At 42.4% G+C, this 20,066-nt stretch overlaps 1 protein-coding gene across 3 annotated transcripts in view; it reads right to left on the bottom strand.

Moving 5' to 3' along the window:
• Window positions 1-4,010: 4,010 nt before the first annotated feature.
• Nell2 (neural EGFL like 2) overlaps window positions 4,011-20,066 on the bottom strand; it is a 343,938-nt gene continuing 327,882 nt past the window's right edge. For all 3 annotated transcript variants that reach the window (XM_006974326.4, XM_015993199.3, XM_076556663.1), the window contains exons 18-21: window positions 15,901-16,094; window positions 14,330-14,506; window positions 12,353-12,577; window positions 4,011-4,674 (exon numbers count right to left, since the gene is read on the bottom strand). In XM_006974326.4, coding sequence (XP_006974388.1) covers window positions 4,624-4,674; window positions 12,353-12,577; window positions 14,330-14,506; window positions 15,901-16,094 — 647 coding nt within the window. In that variant the 3' untranslated portion in view covers window positions 4,011-4,623. The remainder of the gene's footprint in view (window positions 4,675-12,352; window positions 12,578-14,329; window positions 14,507-15,900; window positions 16,095-20,066) is intronic.

The raw sequence follows: 20,066 nt of genomic DNA on the forward strand, positions 1-20,066 counted from the left end.
GATATTTGATTCTCTTTCCTCTTTCTTCCTTTAATTGGATCTTCTGGAATGTTCTCTTATCACGCTAGTTCAAAGCACTAACATCTTGTCAGAAATTCTGTTGTTGTAGGAAAGTGCTTCTGCACCCACCCACCCCCAGACCCAATTCTACCCCTGTCTAGCCTCCACAGAGCAGCCATGATGGTCTGTCAGAATGTGGCCCTGCTATGGTCAAAGGCTCTCTGACTTCTCCCAAGGCAACAAGAAAAAACGTATACACCCCTAAAATAGCCTGGGGGAGCCTAGCGTGACCATGTTTGTTACTCTGACCACATTCTCCACATGCATTCAGCTTGCTTGCTGCACCCAGGCACGTACAAGCTGTGGTCCAGCATCAGTCCTATTCACACGTCTCTGTGCTTGTCCGTTTCCACCTCTGCGTATGCAGGTAGCTCAGTCTCTCGCCTCATTTGAGTATCTCCTCTGCTGTGACTTTATTTCCAGAGAAGTTTCTGATCATTTCTATTATCATCCCTGTCTATAACCACCACTTCAACTCAGTCACATTTTTCTTCACAGTACTTGTTAACCATGTGACATTGTGCCTCTTTTTCTCTTCCTCTCATAAGGGCGTGTGTTGGATGAGCAGCCAGTAAGTGAATGGTGTGGTCCAATGTCACTTGTTCACTGTATGCCTGGATGCTCTCTCTTTTTCATACCGCCTGGGCGCAGATGGCACACTAGGTATCCTTCACACAGTGCCTAGACCAGTATCTGGCACACGTGCAGAAAGTCACTAAAAGAGACTTATTGAATCTGGGTTTATATTTTTCTCCATAGGGTCATACATCATCATATGATACATGTATGACATGATTCCTTATTTTTAAAATAAATTAATTTTTTGTTATTTTTCACATTTCTCCATATGTATTCATGTGGTTTTGTTAGAGAGATAGAAATTATTTAAAAATAAACTATCATTTCTAATCTGTACAGTTATCCTCTTATTTCATACTGTTTTTCAAAGCACTGAATACTATAAATGCTCTATTTTGGTAAGACAGCATGTTTTAAATACAAAATTTTACAGATGAGAGTCAAGTATTTTGCCATTTGTCATTCAGAACAAAGACGAATTTCAGGATCTGTCATGCAAACGATCTATGAAAAATGACTCAACTCAGCACAAAGACCGAGGATTGGAAGAGTCTGTCAAGGTCCCCTGGCACACAGAAGAAACACAAGCAGTGACCATTCCAATCCTCCTGTAGCAAACACTCCGGAGCCATGGCAGGCCAGGCACTCTTGCCGCCGCCGCCGCCGCCGCCATCAGCGGCCTGTTACTGATGGGTGACTCCTCTGCAAAGAGGTGTCAATTCCTTGTTGGAAGACACTGACTTCTAAGTTGGAAAACAGCTCACTGATACTGAAAGGTCGGTATGAAATGAGGGACCTGCTTCACCACCGAGGGGAGAGCTACCCAGGGGGTAGAAGATGCTCAAAACAGAAGCAGTCTCCTACTGCCTTCAATGATGCTTTCAGCGCTCACCTCTTGGATATGAATTTACTGTTGTGCAATGAATGCTTTGTATTTGTGAAAACAAAACAAAACAAAAGTCTTGCTCTGAAAAAAAAAAGAGGTTGTTTCTAACGCTTATGCACTAGATCAACGGAGCTGGACCACACACACATCTGGGATTTGTCGTCCTTCAGAGCACCTCTTAACTCATCAGTGGCAGGGAGCTTGGGTAGAGGAGATAATGCTTAGTGAGTTGAAGCTCATCTTTTATTCAGCACGTGTAACTTAAACTTTGTTCAACTGAATAATTTTGGTTCTCCAACAGTCTAGAGTATTGACTGCTGCTTTTGAGTGTTGAGGTCCTGTTCATTCTGCAAAGGCAATTACGGTTTCTCAGCTTGGGTACAGACAGCCAAGCTATTGAAAAGACAAAAGGGGGTGCTGCGGGGGTAAAACCAAACGAGCTGAAGACTCTTTGCCAGGGTGAAAAGCAAAGCAAAAGGGCAATATGGCCGTCATCAAAAATGGGAGGGAAAAAATGATACAGTTCAATCTACGTTACTCACTGGCTAACCGTATCTGAATGACCTGAGCTGTTTTTAATCTCAGGGAAAGGGAAATGAACGAACTGTATTGATAGTAAGGACTACTGCTCCCACGGCTTCCTGCTCAAAGAGCCAGGTGCCTTCAGTGTCAATGTGTGTCATTTAGTTCTCACATTCCCATGCTGCTGGCATAGCTCAAGCGTGGCATCTTCTCCAATTATCACAGAGTGAGAAGAAACACGGCATTAACGATCTCTTTTTAAAGGGAGGACGTTCTCAGGGAACAGTTAATTATTGCTTTCAGGGTTGTGCAGATAAAATAATAATCTCCCTGGGGCCTGCTATTTACAAGTCTCAAAGGGGGGTGATCACTATGGACGGACTCACTGAATTAACAGAGCTGGAAGGACACTCGTGTTCTCTTGTCCTTCTCGGCATTGTGTGGCTTTTCTCTCATTGGGTGACCTATGGAAGGCTGGGATCTGCCAGCCACCACTATGCTTATAACCTGAAGCAGACTTAAAATGACTTAGGATATGGGGTTCCAGCCTTGCTCCTCCTAGAAGAACATGTATAAATAACTAATTGGATGTAGCCATAGTTGCGTGCAAGGGCGCATGCGTGCGTGCGCACACATGCACACTTCTTATTCTCCTCATAAAAGCAAGCGAATTAAATTGGTTTAGGAGATTTCAACAGAGAATCTCAATTATATGTAATAAAAATTATATAAAACCTTCTACTTACTGTCTCCTCCCTCGGACTTTAAATGCTGTCTAGTGGAAGAGGAGAGCTGACTCAAAGAGAGAAACCTTGTGCTCTGATGATATTTGAAAATAAATGTAAGCTGAATACGGGACAGCGGCACTTGTGATGAGTCTAGAAAACATCAAGATACTTAAATGCTTAAATGAACACCTGCATAACTATTTCTCACAACACGGCACTTAGATAATTGGTTCATTTCCGCTGCTCAGCTCACACTGGTTGTTTCACAGCAATGGTGAGGAGGTAGCTGAAGGCAGTTCCACCATCCCTGCTCTGTGGCAAGTGCTCACTGCCTGTCTATTGCCATATCTTTCATTACTGAACAATAACTCTGTGAAATGAATAATGAATATGACAATACCTGTGCTTCCTTTTCACAGCAGTTCACAAGAAGAAGCCACATGACATTGACTTGCTCAACAAATATCAGCTTGCCTATGATTCCTGTCTCCTTTAGATTCTGGGGAATTAGGTTAGTGTGGGATATAATGATCCCTTCTAATCCTGAGAGGGAGTTATATATCAGAATTTGAAGGACCACTTCTTGAAGGCTTTCCCAACCTTCACACACTCCTCCTCTCTTGATGTCAGAATTCTGGCAGGAAACAGATGGCATGAAATGTGGCTACTTAAAGAGTTTAAAAGGGACCATTTATAAATATGTGAGTTGAAACAGGGAAGACATTAAGAAATGAAGCAGGTATCTCTCAAGGATGGAGCAGCTAGAGTTACCAGTTCTCAGACAGAACTTAAAGAGGGTGGCTGAGGAGAGAGAGGACCACCTATTAAAAGATGTAGCCTTTAGTTAAATGACAGAGTCCATCATAATGACCACTTGGTGGGGAGGGACCTGTAGAATCAATGCCCAGCCTTCGCCCTCCCCTTCAATGCACTTAGTGTCTCCAACTGTCATTGATTGAAGCTAAATGAGCATCCAGAGAAAGAGGATCCCATTAGCTCTTTCTGTACGACAGTCCCGAGGCACAGGACCGCAAAAATGAAACTGAAGGTCCAGAGATGGACAGGGGCATCCATCTACCTCGTTCCGATTTAGGAATGGAGTTGAATGAAAATCACCTTTCAATATGGACATAACACAGTGAGTGTTTGTCATCAGCAGAGATAGAAAGTGATTCGTACTTTAAACCAGCTATAGAAGTCAGGACACATTCAAGGAGATGCTGACTCACGTGGCATAAGGTAAGAGAAATAGTTATTTTATTTTGCACAGGAACAAGCTTATACTGAACAAATTCAACCAAATAATATTGAGTGCAGTAAAACAAGGAACTGGGGGTGACTTCCTGTTAGAAAATGTTACGCAACCATGCCTGCGCGTTATTTTTATCATTACAATAGCTTGTTTCAGATTTCAGAGTGCACTGTACAGATGCATCAGCTTCTTGGCTTCTGGAATACAACTCACTTGCTGCCTCCACTTTGACTCTTGCAGTGAGGAATCGTGCTGATTCAGGAAGATTCTGAGCTAGAAGACCATGTCCTGTACCCACAGAGCTAGTGGTTTTCACAGACTTGACAGGCTCAGGCATCTTATCCAGGGGTCAGGATGTCATGGCCCGTGATCCACACCCATTCTTCTACAAGGTGATGCCAGGGACGGTAAAGGCAGAATCGTCATCTACTTTCCTCAGAGGTTTTCCTCAAGCTCCACAAATCTCATAATTGACATCCATCTACCCAGCCATTAACAAAGCTGCGTTTGGCTGGCCACAAATCACTTTTTTTTTTTTGGTCTTTTTAAATGAAGGAACATTCTTTAAACAGATATCTCCCTGGAGGCAGTTAACTTCACAGCTCCTGAAGGCACTGTGGATCCACTGAGCAGCAGACATGGCCGTTCTAGAGAAAACAGTAGAACAGAAAGCAGAGGGTGAGTTTTCAAATCATTCATCAAGTCTCACACTTATTGATTAGCACACACTAGCAGGTGTGTACAGTATGGTGTTGTTTCTGAAGTCCTGAAAACTGAATAATTAAATTATTCTTAAGAGTATTACTACAGAACCCATCTGTTGTAGAATATTATTTTAAGATGTGTTACAGTTGTTTATGCTGTGGAACATTTGTTTAATGATGCAAAGATGTGTTGCATTCTTTTTTGTTGCATTTGTTTAACTCTGTGAAGCTGTGTTACTTTGTTAGACCATCAGGTATTTTAGATAGGCAAAGAGCTGGATGGCCAACAGCAAGGCGGGAGAAAGGGTAGGTGGGGCTGGCAGGCAGAAAGAATAAATAGGAGGAGAAGAACATTAAAGGAAAGAGGAGCAAGAAGGGAGACCAAGGAGCAAGAGAAGGAGGAGGACTCCAGGGGCCAGCCACCCAGCTACACAGCAAGACCTGAGTAAGAAGGAAAGAAAGGTAAATAGAATCAAGATAAAAGCCCAGAGGCAAAAGGTAGACAGGATAATTTAAGTTAAGAAAAACTGGCTAGAAATAAGCCAAGCTAAGGCTGGACATTCCTAAGAAAGAATAAGCCTCCATATGTGATAATTTGGGAGCTGAGCGGTGCCCCCCCCCCCCCCCCCCCCCCGCCGCAAAGGAGCCAAAAGAGCAGAGTGAAAAAAAAAAACCAACTACAACCATCATTGTTCTCATTTACATGATCGACCATCTCTTTTATAACACATGGGCATTTTCTTGTTTTACATTTGTTCCTTTATTCACAAATATATGTTGTATAAACTTAGATATGTAATGCAGACCTACTCACTGAGACTACAGGACAGGACTTAGAGTTTATTGGAAACAGTAAATAACAGAAATGTAATAAAAATTATGGAAAGTGCTAGAAAAGTGTTTGGAGAAAATGTTTGCATCTCCTCAAAATCCACATTTCATTCTTATCTTTGGTACAATAGTATGAGGAGATGAAGCATTTGGGAAAGTTAATTAGGGTATGAGGGTGGTGCTCCCTCTGCCATAATCTGAGTATTCAGGAGCTATATACTGGAGGATCAGGAGTTCAAGGTCAGCCTCAGCTCATGGTGCCTAGCAAAATGAAGGCCAGCCTAGGCTATGTGAGATACTGGAGGAAGAAGTAAACATGCTCTCTCTCTCTCTCTCTCTCTCTCTCTCTCTCTCTCTCTCTCTCTCTCTCTCTCTCTCTCTCTCTCTCTCTGTCTCTCTGTCTCTGTTTCTCCCTCCCTTCCTTCTTGCTTGCTATCGTGTTAGGATACAATAAGAAGAGTGCCCAGAAGAGCAGGAAGAATGGTTTGCCAGACTCTAGCTCTGTTAACATCTTGATCTGGGATTTTGAAAATGACTTTTTCAGTCCCCAGAGCTACGAGGAATACACTTCTGCCATCTAAGGTGTCCAGCTGAAGGCATTCTGTTTCAGCTTCAGGAGATAAAAGGAAACCTGTTGGACAGGGATGAGGTAAGGAAAGACATCTTCTCAGGTTGGTTCCCAAGGAGACCTCCTGGAGATGTGACAATGAGATCAGAAGACAGTAGCAGGGAAGCAGGCCTCCCCTATGAGGGGCTGCAGGAGGGCTTTACTGTGACAGATAGACCCACCCAATCTACATTAAATAAGAAATAACTGAAAAATGATCTAAGTGGGGCATTTAAGTTGGAGACACTTATGAAACAGTGTGAAGTTGAAATAGTAGGGGAAAGCAGGACAGGGACAGGTGTGCAAAACCATTTATTACACTGAGGTATTCAAATAGTACAGCCACAGAGAAGTGAAACCCCTCCCTCATTTGGTCGCTCCAACTGTTTCTTTCTCTAGGTAACTAATGATACCCGGTGTGATTGCCACAGTGGTCACAGGAAGGAGAAATCCTTAGACATTGGGATGGTGCACTCTGTCAGATATTTTTGTCGTGTGTCCTAAACACACCCCCTAACATCACCTTCTCACCATCACAGCGGAATCACCGCTGACAGTCACACTTCTCAGGCCAGACACTGGAGATTGGAAAGGTTAGACTCCTGTCCAAAATCACATGGCTAATAGATAACAGATCTGGGATCAAAGCAGGCTAAGCGGTGCCCCATACGCATCTCTCTAGGTTTTCTCTCACACAATGACTTTAGGCAGTGGAAAGGGTGTTATACATTAATGTGACAAAATCAAAAGTGTTATAGGTAATTTTTCAGAAGGTATTTTACTATTCTAGCCTTTGCAGAAACATTTAAACGAGGAAGCAAGCTCGTCCACAATGAATGACGGAGTGCCACCTGTCAAAGCCAATACTCATCCTTGGCTCGGGCATTTGTCAGAATTCTTGTTCCAGCCCCAAGACAGAGATCCACCCTCTTTCAGCCCAGTAGGACCACCTACCACTCGGACATCATGCTCAGAGGTGGAGGTTTTCTATCCGTACCCTTGTTGCTAGGTTACACGAGTTTCTCAAACTGTAATGGTTTTGAGACAGAATGGTGAAGAATTTGTGGCAGGCAGCATCTCTTACTGTATGCACCTGGCATCAGAGTGCCGTGAGGGAAACTCATCACCCTTGTTCCCATGCACACTTCCGGAGAGAACACATTTCCCAACATGCTTTTGGCGTGTTTTTTCAGTCCCTATCTGTATGTTCCCCTGCTGTAGGGAAAATGCACTACACGCTATATCGTCAGAGCTTCTCAACTGGGAAAGCATTAGAGTTCATGCTCTAAAGCCCAGTGAAGCATCCCAGGATGGTCCAGATTCGGCAATGGCAGAACTGATTCTATCAATTCACATCTGTGATGACTGGTCTGGACAAAATGTAAAGATAACCGGAAGCCATGAAGAGTGGCAGGCAGGCACTAGTTAGTGGTGGGGTCAACCTTAAAGGAATGGAAATCTACCCTGTGATTCCCGTTTACCCGGGACTGACTCCAAGGTACTCCCTAGTCTGGCAGCTGCACATGACTGAACCTCAAGCAGAAGTTTGGAGAAGTCAGAGGACAGTCTCCCAGGAAAAGTAACCATAAACAATTGGAGGAATTGCCACAGCAAGGGACTGTTATGTGGCAGCACAGGGGATTTACTTGAGACCCTGCTATTTTTCTGCTGTGGTTACTACTTGAGTGGTCACCGTTGTCCTTTTCATACTAAACTCAATGTTGAGATCAACTTTACTGTGCACAGAGCTGGTTCATACTTTAGACTCCGTCTTTAGCTGAGGTCCCCAGACCCGGGATGGAGCAGATGGGGTGATGTGCAGCTGACATGCTTTGTTCATAGCCACCAGCAGCTCACAAGAATAACGACTGGGCATTTCTGTTGGCCTTGGAGAGTATTACAAAAACAATGACTTGTGAGAGTTTACATTTAAATTATTTAGACATTGAATGATTTCTTTTATGTTAATAGCTACGAGTTTTAGAGAACTGTTTATTCATTCTGATTTATTAGTGGGGAAATGAGCGTTTTCTCATTGGTTTTTATATATTTCTAATCTAACAAAAATTCAAATATGTTGAAAATATTTTCCCAGTTGTGATCTTTCATTTTGCTATTTTGTTTTTCTATATAAGCTCAATTTTTTCTTTTGAGTTATATTTTTATTATTTCTAAGTTAAAGATGCATCTCTTGTCTAGAAAATTGATAAATATTTAATTATAGTACCATCATTTTTGAATTACTTTTAATTATTCTTTTTCCATGGAATTTACTGATATTTAAAATTATTTCCCTCGAATTGTCATCTAGTCATCCTGACATTCTTCTGGTTAGCTTCAGCTGTCAACACAGCGCAGCCTTATCTGAGGAAGTCTCAACTGGGGTTGCCCAGAACAGATCGGCCTACGGTTATGTGTACCGGGAATTGTCTGGAATATTGATTGATTTGAGAGGGCTGGGCCACTGTGGTCGGTGCCACCTCTGGGCAGGTTGTCCTCGGGTAAGAGAGCTGACTGCGGATTAGTCAGAGCCAGCAAAAAAGCAGCATTCCTCCATGGCTCTGCCTGAGTTCCTACCTGACTTTCCTCAAAGATAGACCGTGAGCTGGAAGTGTGAGCTGAATAAACCCTTTCCTCCCCAGGCTACTTTGGTCGATGGTGTTTATACCAACAACAGAGAGCAAATGAGGACAGCTGTTTATGGAATCTATTTCTCCTCCACACCAATTTTCAGAGGTCTCCTGATGGAGTTCGTGACCATGCTACTTGTCCGTGGGATTTCCTTTCTGTCTATCACATGGTAGCACAGGGGATCACTGTCACTCCTTCAAGTTTTAAGTTTCTGTTTGATGAAGGTGATGTTTAGAAATTCAGGGGCTTCATTCTTCTACAACCCACCCTCAATTATTCGGCCTCCTTAAGTGAAAGAGCCCTACTTCCCAATCCCAAAGGTCTCTGCCCAGTGAAGATTTGTTCAAGTTAAGAGTCTTCAGCGAGAGCTCATCCCATTGCTTAAAGCTCTGGATTCTCTGACTAATCATAAATCTCCTTGTCTATAAGATTTAGGAAAAGATAATTCACTTCTAATTTCAGAGTTTAACTTCTAAGTAGAGGATACATCTTGGTTCTTTAGAAAATTAAATTTGATCATGACTCCAGAAGATAAAAGGAGAGGAAAGGGGAGACAGCTTGGTGGCTAAGAGCCACTGCTTTATGAGCATGAGGACCTGAATTTCAGGTCCTCATCACCGCATAAGAAGCTGGGCTTGGCCACATGCACCTGTAACTCAGGACTGCTGTGTGAGGCAGGGTGGAGACAGGAGGATGCTATGGCCTGCTGTCCACCAGCCTAGCTCAAGATTCAGTACAAGATCCTGTCTCAAGAGAGTAAGTTAGAGGGTGGTAGAGCAGAAACCCAGCGTCCTCCTTTAGCTTCTGCATATACACGGGCATGCACACCTGCACACACATGTGCCTATAACACATACACAATATTTTAAAAAGGCAAAAGGGAATGCATCACCACTTCCCTCAAATATTGCCCAGATCTGTCTTACTAAGGAAATGCTGATTCCTTAGTATGTAACAGGTTCACGAGTTGTCCAGCTTCTTGCCTTCACACAGTTTTCCTGTCTCCATTACAGTTATAGCAATGTCTTTATTCTGGCATGATTGTATTAAGGCGCATCTACTTTACACCACAACAGCCAACATTTATTTCCTTAGACTGAAAGTGCTGAGCAATCCATTTTCTGTGTGAATCTTCTCACTTAATTCTTATAGTAACCCTCTCAATGATAGAGTTCAAGTAGTTACTACCACAGTTTATTGCTTTCATTTTTAGGTGAGCTGAGCCACAAAGAAACTAAGGCAGGTCCCCTGCTGTCACATAATCAACCCAGTTGATTGATTCTTTGCTACCAAGAAGCCTGACTTCTCAGGCTGAGTTTTTGAGCTCTAGGGCAGCTTTGCCCCAGACAACCTTGTGTAGTGATGAAAATGGTTTCTGCATATGCTGAGCATGTAACTGGCTTAGAAGGGTGCTTGTCTAGCATGTATGAAGCTGGTATTTGTGCCCAACACTACATAGCCCAGGTGTGGTGATCCATGGTCGTCAACCAGTCAGCAGGAGGGAGAGACAAAAGAACCAGAAGTTCAAGGTCATTCTCTCTGCTACAAAGCAAGTTTGATAGCAGCTTGAGATGTAAGAGATCCCATTTCCAAGGAAAAAATACTGTTGTCCACATATGCCATCTAATATGACAGTCAGCAGTCATCGGAGGCTATTGAAGAATGAAAATTTGGCTAGTGAAATAAGGAACTGAATTATAAGCTAATTCATATTAAAGCTCTAGACAGACAATAAGCTACTACACACATACTTCCAGAAATGACTTTGTCTACATGTCACCACCTCTGGGCTAAGCACAAGCCCTTATCATTTTTAAGCCCTTAGGTTATTGAGTTGATTTCTATGTTAATTCTAGAAGTATGTATAATAAGTACAGATGATGTTACAGAAATGACAACTAAATGGAGCTCTTTCAGCTTCATTGGTATTTATTGACTAGAATAAACAACTTTACACAGGGGGACAAGGGGAGAATGGACAGAACTGGTGCCCAAAATCCATCAACTGTGGAGAGTGCTTGCTTCCCACGCTCTGTCCCAAGCTTATTCCCTTGAACTTCATTTTTAAAATAACACAGAATTAAACAATACAAATGGATATTTTGGATAAATTTGGTAAAGTTGAACATAATCTTATAATCCACATAACCAGTACTCACCAGGAAAATAGGAATTCAGCAACAGAACAGACTTTCTGGAAGACATTCTTACCAAGTAAGAAGAGTGCAGTATCATTTAGAAGGCACTGAATGACAGGAAATAACCCTTAAAAAGCATGGTTGTTTCCTGCAGAATCCTGTCTGAGCTCTATTTGATGTAACCTGTATTCTACCGCCTGTTATGTATTTTTGTTGTCAATGTGCACAACAGCAATGTAACAATTCAAAGGAGGAGGAAGACTCAGGTTGATTTGGTAGTCAGATGCCAAAAAACATCTGTTGGACACCAGTGCTGTAATTTAGATATGTACATGGCTGAATATATTCATGTCAAATACAAAGTCACACTACCTATATATTACTAGTAACATACTAGAAGCGCTTCTTTTAAATTTGCTGATGTACCTTCTGAAAACAGTAGCAAATGTTCACTCACAATCTTGATTGACAACTGCATTCATTGAGAGAACTAAAAATGTGGCTTTGAAGATGTAACAGACGTCTCGAAGTTTCAAGTGTTTTAGGTTTCTTTGTCCTGTTACATCAAGCCCTTCTAGTGAGAAATTACACTAAGTGAACATGAATGAAGGTGCTCTACTGATAATAATAATAAAAAAAGGAAGGGCTCACTTAAAAGCCAGAACAGACACAGTTAAGCAGTGTTGAGCAGTCTGACATCTTTATCTGGTTTTTTTATTGTTGTTAAGACCATAACACTATTGGTTTTGTTTTGGTGTTAGTCTCCAAATTATGATTATGAGGTACAAAGTGACCTCACTAAGTTTGATTTTGTTTGGACATTCATCAAGCTGCTTTCTTGAACCTGGTCAGTGATCTGTGCTGCTTACATAGTATATATTACATGAGCTCACTGAAGTAAGTGGCATAACACTGTTTTTCTATGGGAATAAAGCACAAAATCTTTATAATGATTTTCACCAACTGTAGGAATAAAATATAATGAGCATCGGACCCTGACTTCTTCAATTTAGTGTAGCTGACCACAACAAGAGACACGCCCACTTTTGCCAGATTGATTTTCACTTTAGAAATGTATCTACTTTGTCAATGTATTTTATGGAACTCATAAAAGAAGCGGATAAAAATCAATGAAGTAATATTGTCTTCCATCATAAAAGGAGCAATGAAATCTGTACGGTTGGCTACATTAGAACACTGAGTTGTTGCTACTGATCATGCTGGCAGCAACATACACAAGCTCCTGTACCCTGAAGACCTGTCCTAGACACACAAGGCCATCAGTGTGGTGCTGATGAAGCTGAGCGTCCACCTCGGCCTGAACAACACAGAAGCCGAGGCTAGCCCTCCATCACCCAGGTGAAGCCCTGGGCACAGCTGGCGGAGGACTTGCTCCTGCACCTGAGGACCTTACCTTGCACTGGCAGAGGGTACACTCTGTGCCATGCTTGATCCAGGAAGATCCAGTGAAGCGAACCACGTTCATCTCGTCCAGGCAAGTTTTGGTGATATCGTTGCGGACGGTGTCGGCCTGGCAAGGATCTGTGACACAACGTGGGCAACACTCGCTCTCCGGCAGGACACTAAATTCACACTCCACTTCGGGGCAAGGCAGGGGCCAACAGTCGACTTCTCCCTGCTATGAGGGGAAGGGGCAGAGGGAGTGGATCAGAGAGAAGAGAGGCAAAAAAGGAAGGACAGGAGAGTGATTTTTATACTTAGGTCTTTTATACCACACATCTTCAGGGCAGCTCTAGAAGCCCCACTGGGTGATGGCATCTCTTTTGCAATGGACGTTTAAACGGTCTTTGAGTACTACACAAGAACAACATTAAAACAAAAGCAACAACCATTTTTCCAAGATAGTGAAGTGTGAACTGCTCCATTTTCTTAAGGACAAAGGAGATAGTGGAAGAGGTTTCCATGAAGTCTCTCACCATCAGCTAGTCTTAATTTCCCCTCTAACTTATTTATTAATCTTTGAAAAGGTTTATCCCTTTACCAAAAAGTGAAATATGGACAGAATTTGCAAACCTCTTTGCTAAGTTACACATTTTTCAGGGTAAGGAATTTGAGCCGGCCACCGCCCCCTCCCCCCAACAGAACAGCACGAAATAACACCACACAAAATTTGATTCCCCCATCTTACTTCACACGAGAAACTGTGTGAATCGGTCCTTAAACAATTACCACCTGTTTGTCGTCTGCTTCTTGGTTTTAAATCTCCAGGTTTCCGAGGTGAAAGCAGCCTCTGGGTGCAGAAACTGACCTTGTTCTTGCAATTGATTTTTGGGTTGAAAGGACAAAAACACAGACAACAGCGAAGTGTGGCCCTAAAAATATCTCCACGCAAACAGAAAGGAAACTGGCCGTGACCTCAAAGGTGTCTTTCCTGTGACACTTCTACCGCAAAGACACACGCTGCATCTTTCCCTTTTAATTTACATGATCGGGAACAAACAAGATATGGAGTCAACTGAAAAAAACATTGCTGTTTTCTCTCTACCTAATCTTTTTCTCTTTACCCATTATTTTCAAGAAAAGTGTCACAAATGCATACAGCTGTCCTCTTCCAATATGTATTTATCACAGAGTCACAGTGTGTGGAACAAGGCAACCACACAGCAGTGCAGACAGGAACAATCTTTAGAATAAAAGTATTTCCTTTTTCTTTCTTTTCCATTTTTCCAGCAAGCGCATGTGCACATGTGTGTATGTCTGCATACATTTTGCATGTGTGTGAATGCATGTGCATGGAGAAGACAATTCATATAAAGATGCCTAAGACTGCTGGCATGAATTATTCTTGCTTGACCTCCCACTGTATCCATTGAGTCAGAGTCTCTCTGTCAGACCCAGAGCTCATCAATATGATTAATCTTGCTGGCAAGCTTGCTTTGGGATCCTCTGCCCCTACCTGCCATGGCTGGAATTGCTGGAGGCCACCATGCCCACATGACATTTTCTTGGGTTCTGGGGATTTGAACTCTGTCCTCATCATTTGGTGCAAATGCTTTAACCACTGAACCACTTCCCAGCTTCAAAAAGTTATCTTTGTTTTGCTTTTTACGTGTGAGGAACTGACACAGAGTGGTTAACACTTTTACTTGAAAAGACTCATTTCTTTTTCATGAGTGCTTTGTTCATAATCATCTTCAAGAATTAGAGAATGGGATGGAGCCATAGGAGGTTTTTCTTAGCTTAGGTTAGGAGTACATCAAAAGGTAGCTCTCTCAGAGAAGGCACACACAGTGCGGGCCGCTCTATCACTATAGACGATGTTTTTGGCTTCATCTCTCATCATTTTATCTAGGCTTTATCTTTGTAACTGTCAACATTCTAGCCAGCTATTGCTGCTGACAGGAAGAAGGGGATGCTCTGTTTAACTTACCAAGCAGCGGCACTGCCGGCAATCCTGGACCCAGGTGTCCCCGCTGTTGTACACGGTTTCCCCGTTTTGATGCAGGCACTGGCTGCTCAGCCTTGGGTCACACTCAGGACAGCAGGAAAGGTCAACCGTGGGGTTCTCACAGTCACAGACCATTCGCCGACACATAACAAATCCAGTCTGTGTTAAGGGGGAACAGAGTGTTACCACACCTCTACATTTTCTCAGAATGTCACGGCTTACAGAGCGTGGGATGACCAACGTCTATTCAACTAGTAAGGTGTTTTTAAAATTCCACTTTGAAACTAACAGAAATGAGCCCAAAGCTGGAAGACTTTTAATTTCCTTTGCATACTACTCTTAAAAAGACATGACCAGAAAGAAAATTTCCAGGAGCTGACTAGTGTAAAAGCTATGGTCCTCATGTAGTCCATATGTATATTAAAGTGCATGTATGAATATTCATATATTTGAATATTATACAGCAATTTGGTTACTAATTTTTTAAATGAAAGCAAAATATGCTATTATAGTGCTTTGTAGCTAGTTAATCAGCCTCAAATTTTTTCAAATTTCTGGAATAGTTAGGCATTATGTTTTTGTATAAATATCCATTTCTCTTGTAATAGTTGACTATCTTGTACAGAAGACTATATTCATTTAGCTATAATTTTGGTCCCTCTCATTAACTGAGTAAACACTAGAGAACATATGTCTAAATATGACATTTATCCAGACAGATATTTTCCACTCTTGGTTTAAGGTTTATGCATTCTAACTTCACTTATTCTTTCATTCAAACATAATATTGTGATTAAGGAAAAATTGACATAGTAATAAAATGTTATTAACGTAGATAAATACACTATGATAAAGGGTAAAATGGGATGTTGTTCAGTAACAAAAAAAAGAAAAAGATACTTGTAATAATATAAATTATATATATATACACACACACACACACACACACATATATATATATATATATATATATATATATATATATATATATATATAATAAATGGAAAAAATGTAATATTGGAACAGAAGGAAGCCAGGCACAAAGAACATGTTCTGTCTGATTCCATTTATGTGAGACTCTAGAAAATATGAACTTAATTATAACAACTGTTTAACTGGAAGCAGGGTTGTCCTGGTTCTAGTGGGAGGGTGAGGGGAAGGGTAGCTAGGGAGGGCTTGGACAACACTTGGGTGAATGAAAATGCTCAGTTATAGTAACTGTTGGTTTGGTTGAATGGTCGCATGCATTTGTCAATACTCATCAGCTCACACACTTGGAACGCGGGAAAATCTCGAGCCGGCGTCGTGCTCGCACCCACCTGGCAGGAGCACACAGAGCGTCGTGCTCGCACCCACCTGGCAGGAGCACACGGAGCACCTGTCGTGCTCGCACCCACCTGGCAGGAGCACACAGAGCGTCGTGTTCACACCCACCTGGCAGGAGCACACGGAGCACCTGTCGTGCTCGCACCCACCTGGCAGGAGCACACAGAGCGTCGTGCTCGCACCCACCTGGCAGGAGCACACGGAGCACCTGTCGTTCTCGCACCCACCTGGCAGGAGCACACGGAGCACCTGTCGTTCTCCAGCACCCAGATCTGGCCGCTGTGTCTCACTCTGCCAGCGTGCACACAGTCGCCCGTGCAGTTCTTCCCGTGGGGACACCGACAGTCATAGCCACCGTCCAGGTTGAAGCAAATGGTGTCGTTGGCACAGCTGTGCCTCCCAGTGCCACACTCGTCAATGTCTACAGCCAAGAAAGCAGCAGAGTCTGAGCCAGAACATTCTCAGTTCAAACAGTTGCAGTCAGGCAGGTTGTCTCCTGCGTTTGCCCAGGTATGCTTCCCTTACATGCCGACTAGGGCACTGAGTAACCCGGGGAGTTCACGGGAAAACACTATAAAATTTTGATTTAAGAAAAGACAAGCTTGTCTAGAATGGTAACTTTAATAGCTGTGTAAATATCATTAGAATTTTAGAAACACTGATATCTCTGGGAGTAAGAACATAGCTCAATTTATTAAATAAAATAGCCTGGTAGTGGAAATTCTAAAAGCGTTCTGATTTTTTTTCCCCCTGGGGATATCATCCCCAGTGTCACACTGGCATTTGCAGAGTATCCCTTCTTAGTGGGAGAAATGTCAGGGGGGCCTGAAGCATTTTATTCCATTTCAAACCCTCTTCTCCCAGCTCCCTTCACACAATGCAATTCTGGCATTTGCCCTGTTGCTGGTGCTCTTCCCTCGAGGTCTAGCTTTGCTGTCCTTGAACCCTTCTTCACAGCGCGAAGGAAAGAGACAACCTGCAATTACCATCTCTCTCAAGGATACCATTGCTTCTTAACTTTGCTTTCAGATGATCCTTTCAGGCCTGGCCTCACTCAATTGGCAACTGACCGTTCTGCACCCAACCTCACCTATTCCGTGGCAGTAGCAGCCTACAGCATTTTCATACAGATGAAAAGCAAACATATCTTGACCCAGAGATCAGGCCTATAACAAGAGATGTGATTCATTCTATTTATCCCATAATTTAAAGGTCAGGAGAAAATACATTTCAGAGAGATTATATGAGTGGCAGCAAGCGGTTATTTCCCTTTTCTTCTGCTTCCTCTAAGCAAAGGTCAAGAACGAAGTCACAGCAAGAGGAGCGGGTTAGGGAGGAGCAGGTTAGGGAGGAGCTGGTTAGGGAGGAGCAGGTTAGGGAAGAGCAGGTTAGGGAAGAACAGGTTAGAGAGGAGCAGGTTAAGGGGAGCAGGTTAGGGGGAGCAGGTTACGGGGAGCAGGTTATGGAGGAGCAGGTTAGGGAGGAGCAGATTAGAGAGGAGCGGGTTAGGGAGGAGGGGGTTAGGGAGGAGCAGGTTAGGGAGGAGGGGGTTAGGGAGGAGCAGGTTAGAAACTGGCAGCATTTAAGTAGGGGAACTGTGTTCTGATTTTTCTTGAAAAATTTCAAGACAAAATTGAGTAAATGTCTTTTTTCTGTGTCTTTATTTCAGTTCTAATGGAAGACTTTGGCTGGTTAAGATTCCATCTTGGCTACATTTAAATTATAAAATTCTGAAAATAAGCCACATGGTGTCTTTTCTCTCTATTGACCTTTATTTTGTATTAATTCCATCTCCATAAAAGTACTAGATTAGGATGATGGCTGCAGGTGTTATGACCCTAGTGAAATGTTCAATTTGTCAAAGGCAGTGCTTTGTGGTATGGGCTGTGACTAGAAGAGAAGTCAGCATTCGTATATGCTTGTCGTAATTAAGTACAATGTGTCTACACATAGTTTAGATTAGGTAAAATTTTGTCTTTGAAAAGAAAATAAAATTTTATAAATTAGTTCTATACTTGTTTTTTAATAATAATAATAATAATATGGTATATTTGGTGTTTTGCTCCTTGTGTCTATTTAATGTTCTTAGAATTGTGAATTATAGTATGCAGCAAAACATTAACCATAGTAATTTCATCCCTTTGACCATGGACTCCACAGACATTCTAACTATACAAACCCTTTTGACTTTCACTGAAAAAATGTTGTCCATGAAAGGCTGACTGTTTCTGGTCCTCTCCCTCATCCTGCTGGTTTAGGTGAAAGCACCACTACTGGGTACCACCTCCCCCTCAGGACAGAATGAGTCTGTCCACTTCTGGAAAGATTATGAGATGTCCCGGAGTGTGAAGAGTATGTATTCTATAGAAAACCCATTTCTAATGAAGACACAGAGTTCAAGCTCCCTCACGGCCATGGTGTGCATGTAGTTGTTCTGTCTGTAGAAGAAGGGAGGCAGTGCACCTGATAGATTACTGATAACCTCCCTCTGCAAGTGGACTCAAATCAGTTCGAATCAGTTTCCTTTTCTATATTTTATCTAGATTTCATAATTACCAACTCATTTGAAGAACTGGACTTGGAACTCTTTTTACATGTGAGAGAGTTAATGCTCATAAAAATCCAAATATTACAAATACCAGTGATTCTTTAGTGAGTGGTCATTAAAGAAACAATGTTCTGAGTCCACTGGTCACATCTGGTCCTCACCTGCTTCTAGCAGCAGCAACATTCGGCACAGCTCATTCTTGTATGTGTGAGCTCACCCCCTCTCTTATATGTTCTTTATGCTTCACAAGTACACTGCAAATAATAATCGGCCATGCAAAAAGGAGCTAAAGTGTTTTAATGCAATAATACGTTTGAAGGCATACAGTTTAGAGCTAGGGAGGAACAGGTGTCTTGATGCAAATGGAGTGTCCAGTGTGAGGGCAGAAAGAGGCAGTTATACAGCTGAAGAGCCATACTGGGCTCTGAGAAAGAAGGTTAAAAATGTAAACTTCATTACAAAGGCAATAAGATGTTACTTTGAGTAAATACAGATTTTCATTTTAGAAAGATTTCTTTGGCTTTATTGTAGGAAATGGCTTTGAGTGGATAAGGGTTTGAAGCTAAAAGGTCAGTGAATTGGCTGGTTCAGGAATCCAGGGAAGGAATGAACACTGTCTAAAGTGACTTGTGGGCCTCTGTGTGAGCTCCTGCCTGCTTTCCACGGGGCAGCACATTTGGTCCTTATGCCACTGGCTGAAGCTGCAAGGAAGCCTGAAGTTTACAAATCAGGAGACTGAGGCCTGAAATGTTGTGAAACTTTTCCAAGGTCCTGGCCAAGAAGGCACAGATGCCCAGATGGAAATGGGCACTCAGGATCCAGGTGTGAGTTCAGCACAAGGCTGCACTGGAGAATCCACAGTAGGAGGCAACAAAGGACCAACAGGATTAGTTTTCTGGCTTTTAACTTTGGGAAAAGGCATTCAAGACTACTTCAGTCTTAGAAACTTTGATGGCTGCTGTACAGAAAGAAGATTACAGTGTCATTAGGGGATAGAAGAAGGGCCATGGAGGGCAGCAGGTGTGAGCTCTGCTCAGGATGTGCTGTTAGATTTCCTCTGGGCTTTTGCACAAAGTGGTCTAGTGTTGGAGACATAGCTCTGGCACTCATGAAACAGGACCGGACCAAGATGTGGACTTGGTTCAGATAGGCTTTAACTATTTACTTTTTCCATCATACTCACATTCAAATTTCCTATCAGACACTGGAAGTTACTCCCTTGGATCACACCATCTTTACATCAATGATTTGTGCTTAACAAAGTCATGGAACAAATTCAAAGCACTCCAAGAAGGATTTCTTAGTTCGGAAGGAAAATGAAACCCTCCTGTACCCCCGCCGGCCCGCACCTGCATAGCATACCTTTTATATTGTGTTCTTAGATTTAAGAGTTTTCTCAACATTTCCACCTTGTCTCATGGCCTCCTCATCTGCTAAGAACTCACAACACTCTCTCTCCTGAGACACCCATTGCTGTGCCCGGTGGGGCTGTCCATATGTTCAACATTTACTTCTTAGGGTGAACTAGATGCATTGAAATGTCTCTTCCTCTTGACATAAATAAACAATGTGCATTATTTGGCTTGAACACAATACTTCAAATTTCAAAAAATTTGAAGATCATTGAAAAATTAAAGAAAGAAAAAAAGGGGGCACATGAATGCGAAAGATACAATTATGTGGAAAATAATTACTGGATTGTGCCCCACTTTTTCAAACTATGTGGGCATAGTTTGAAATGATGGCATACGGCAGGAAAGTGGTATTCCAGCACATCATCTGGGAAGGAAGTCTAAACTGCTGAGAAAGATGGGTGGGAAGAATTGCAAAATACTTGTATGAATG

This window comes from Peromyscus maniculatus, chromosome 20 (genome assembly GCF_049852395.1).
Source record: "Peromyscus maniculatus bairdii isolate BWxNUB_F1_BW_parent chromosome 20, HU_Pman_BW_mat_3.1, whole genome shotgun sequence".
In the NCBI taxonomy this organism is placed as follows: domain Eukaryota; kingdom Metazoa; phylum Chordata; class Mammalia; order Rodentia; family Cricetidae; genus Peromyscus; species Peromyscus maniculatus.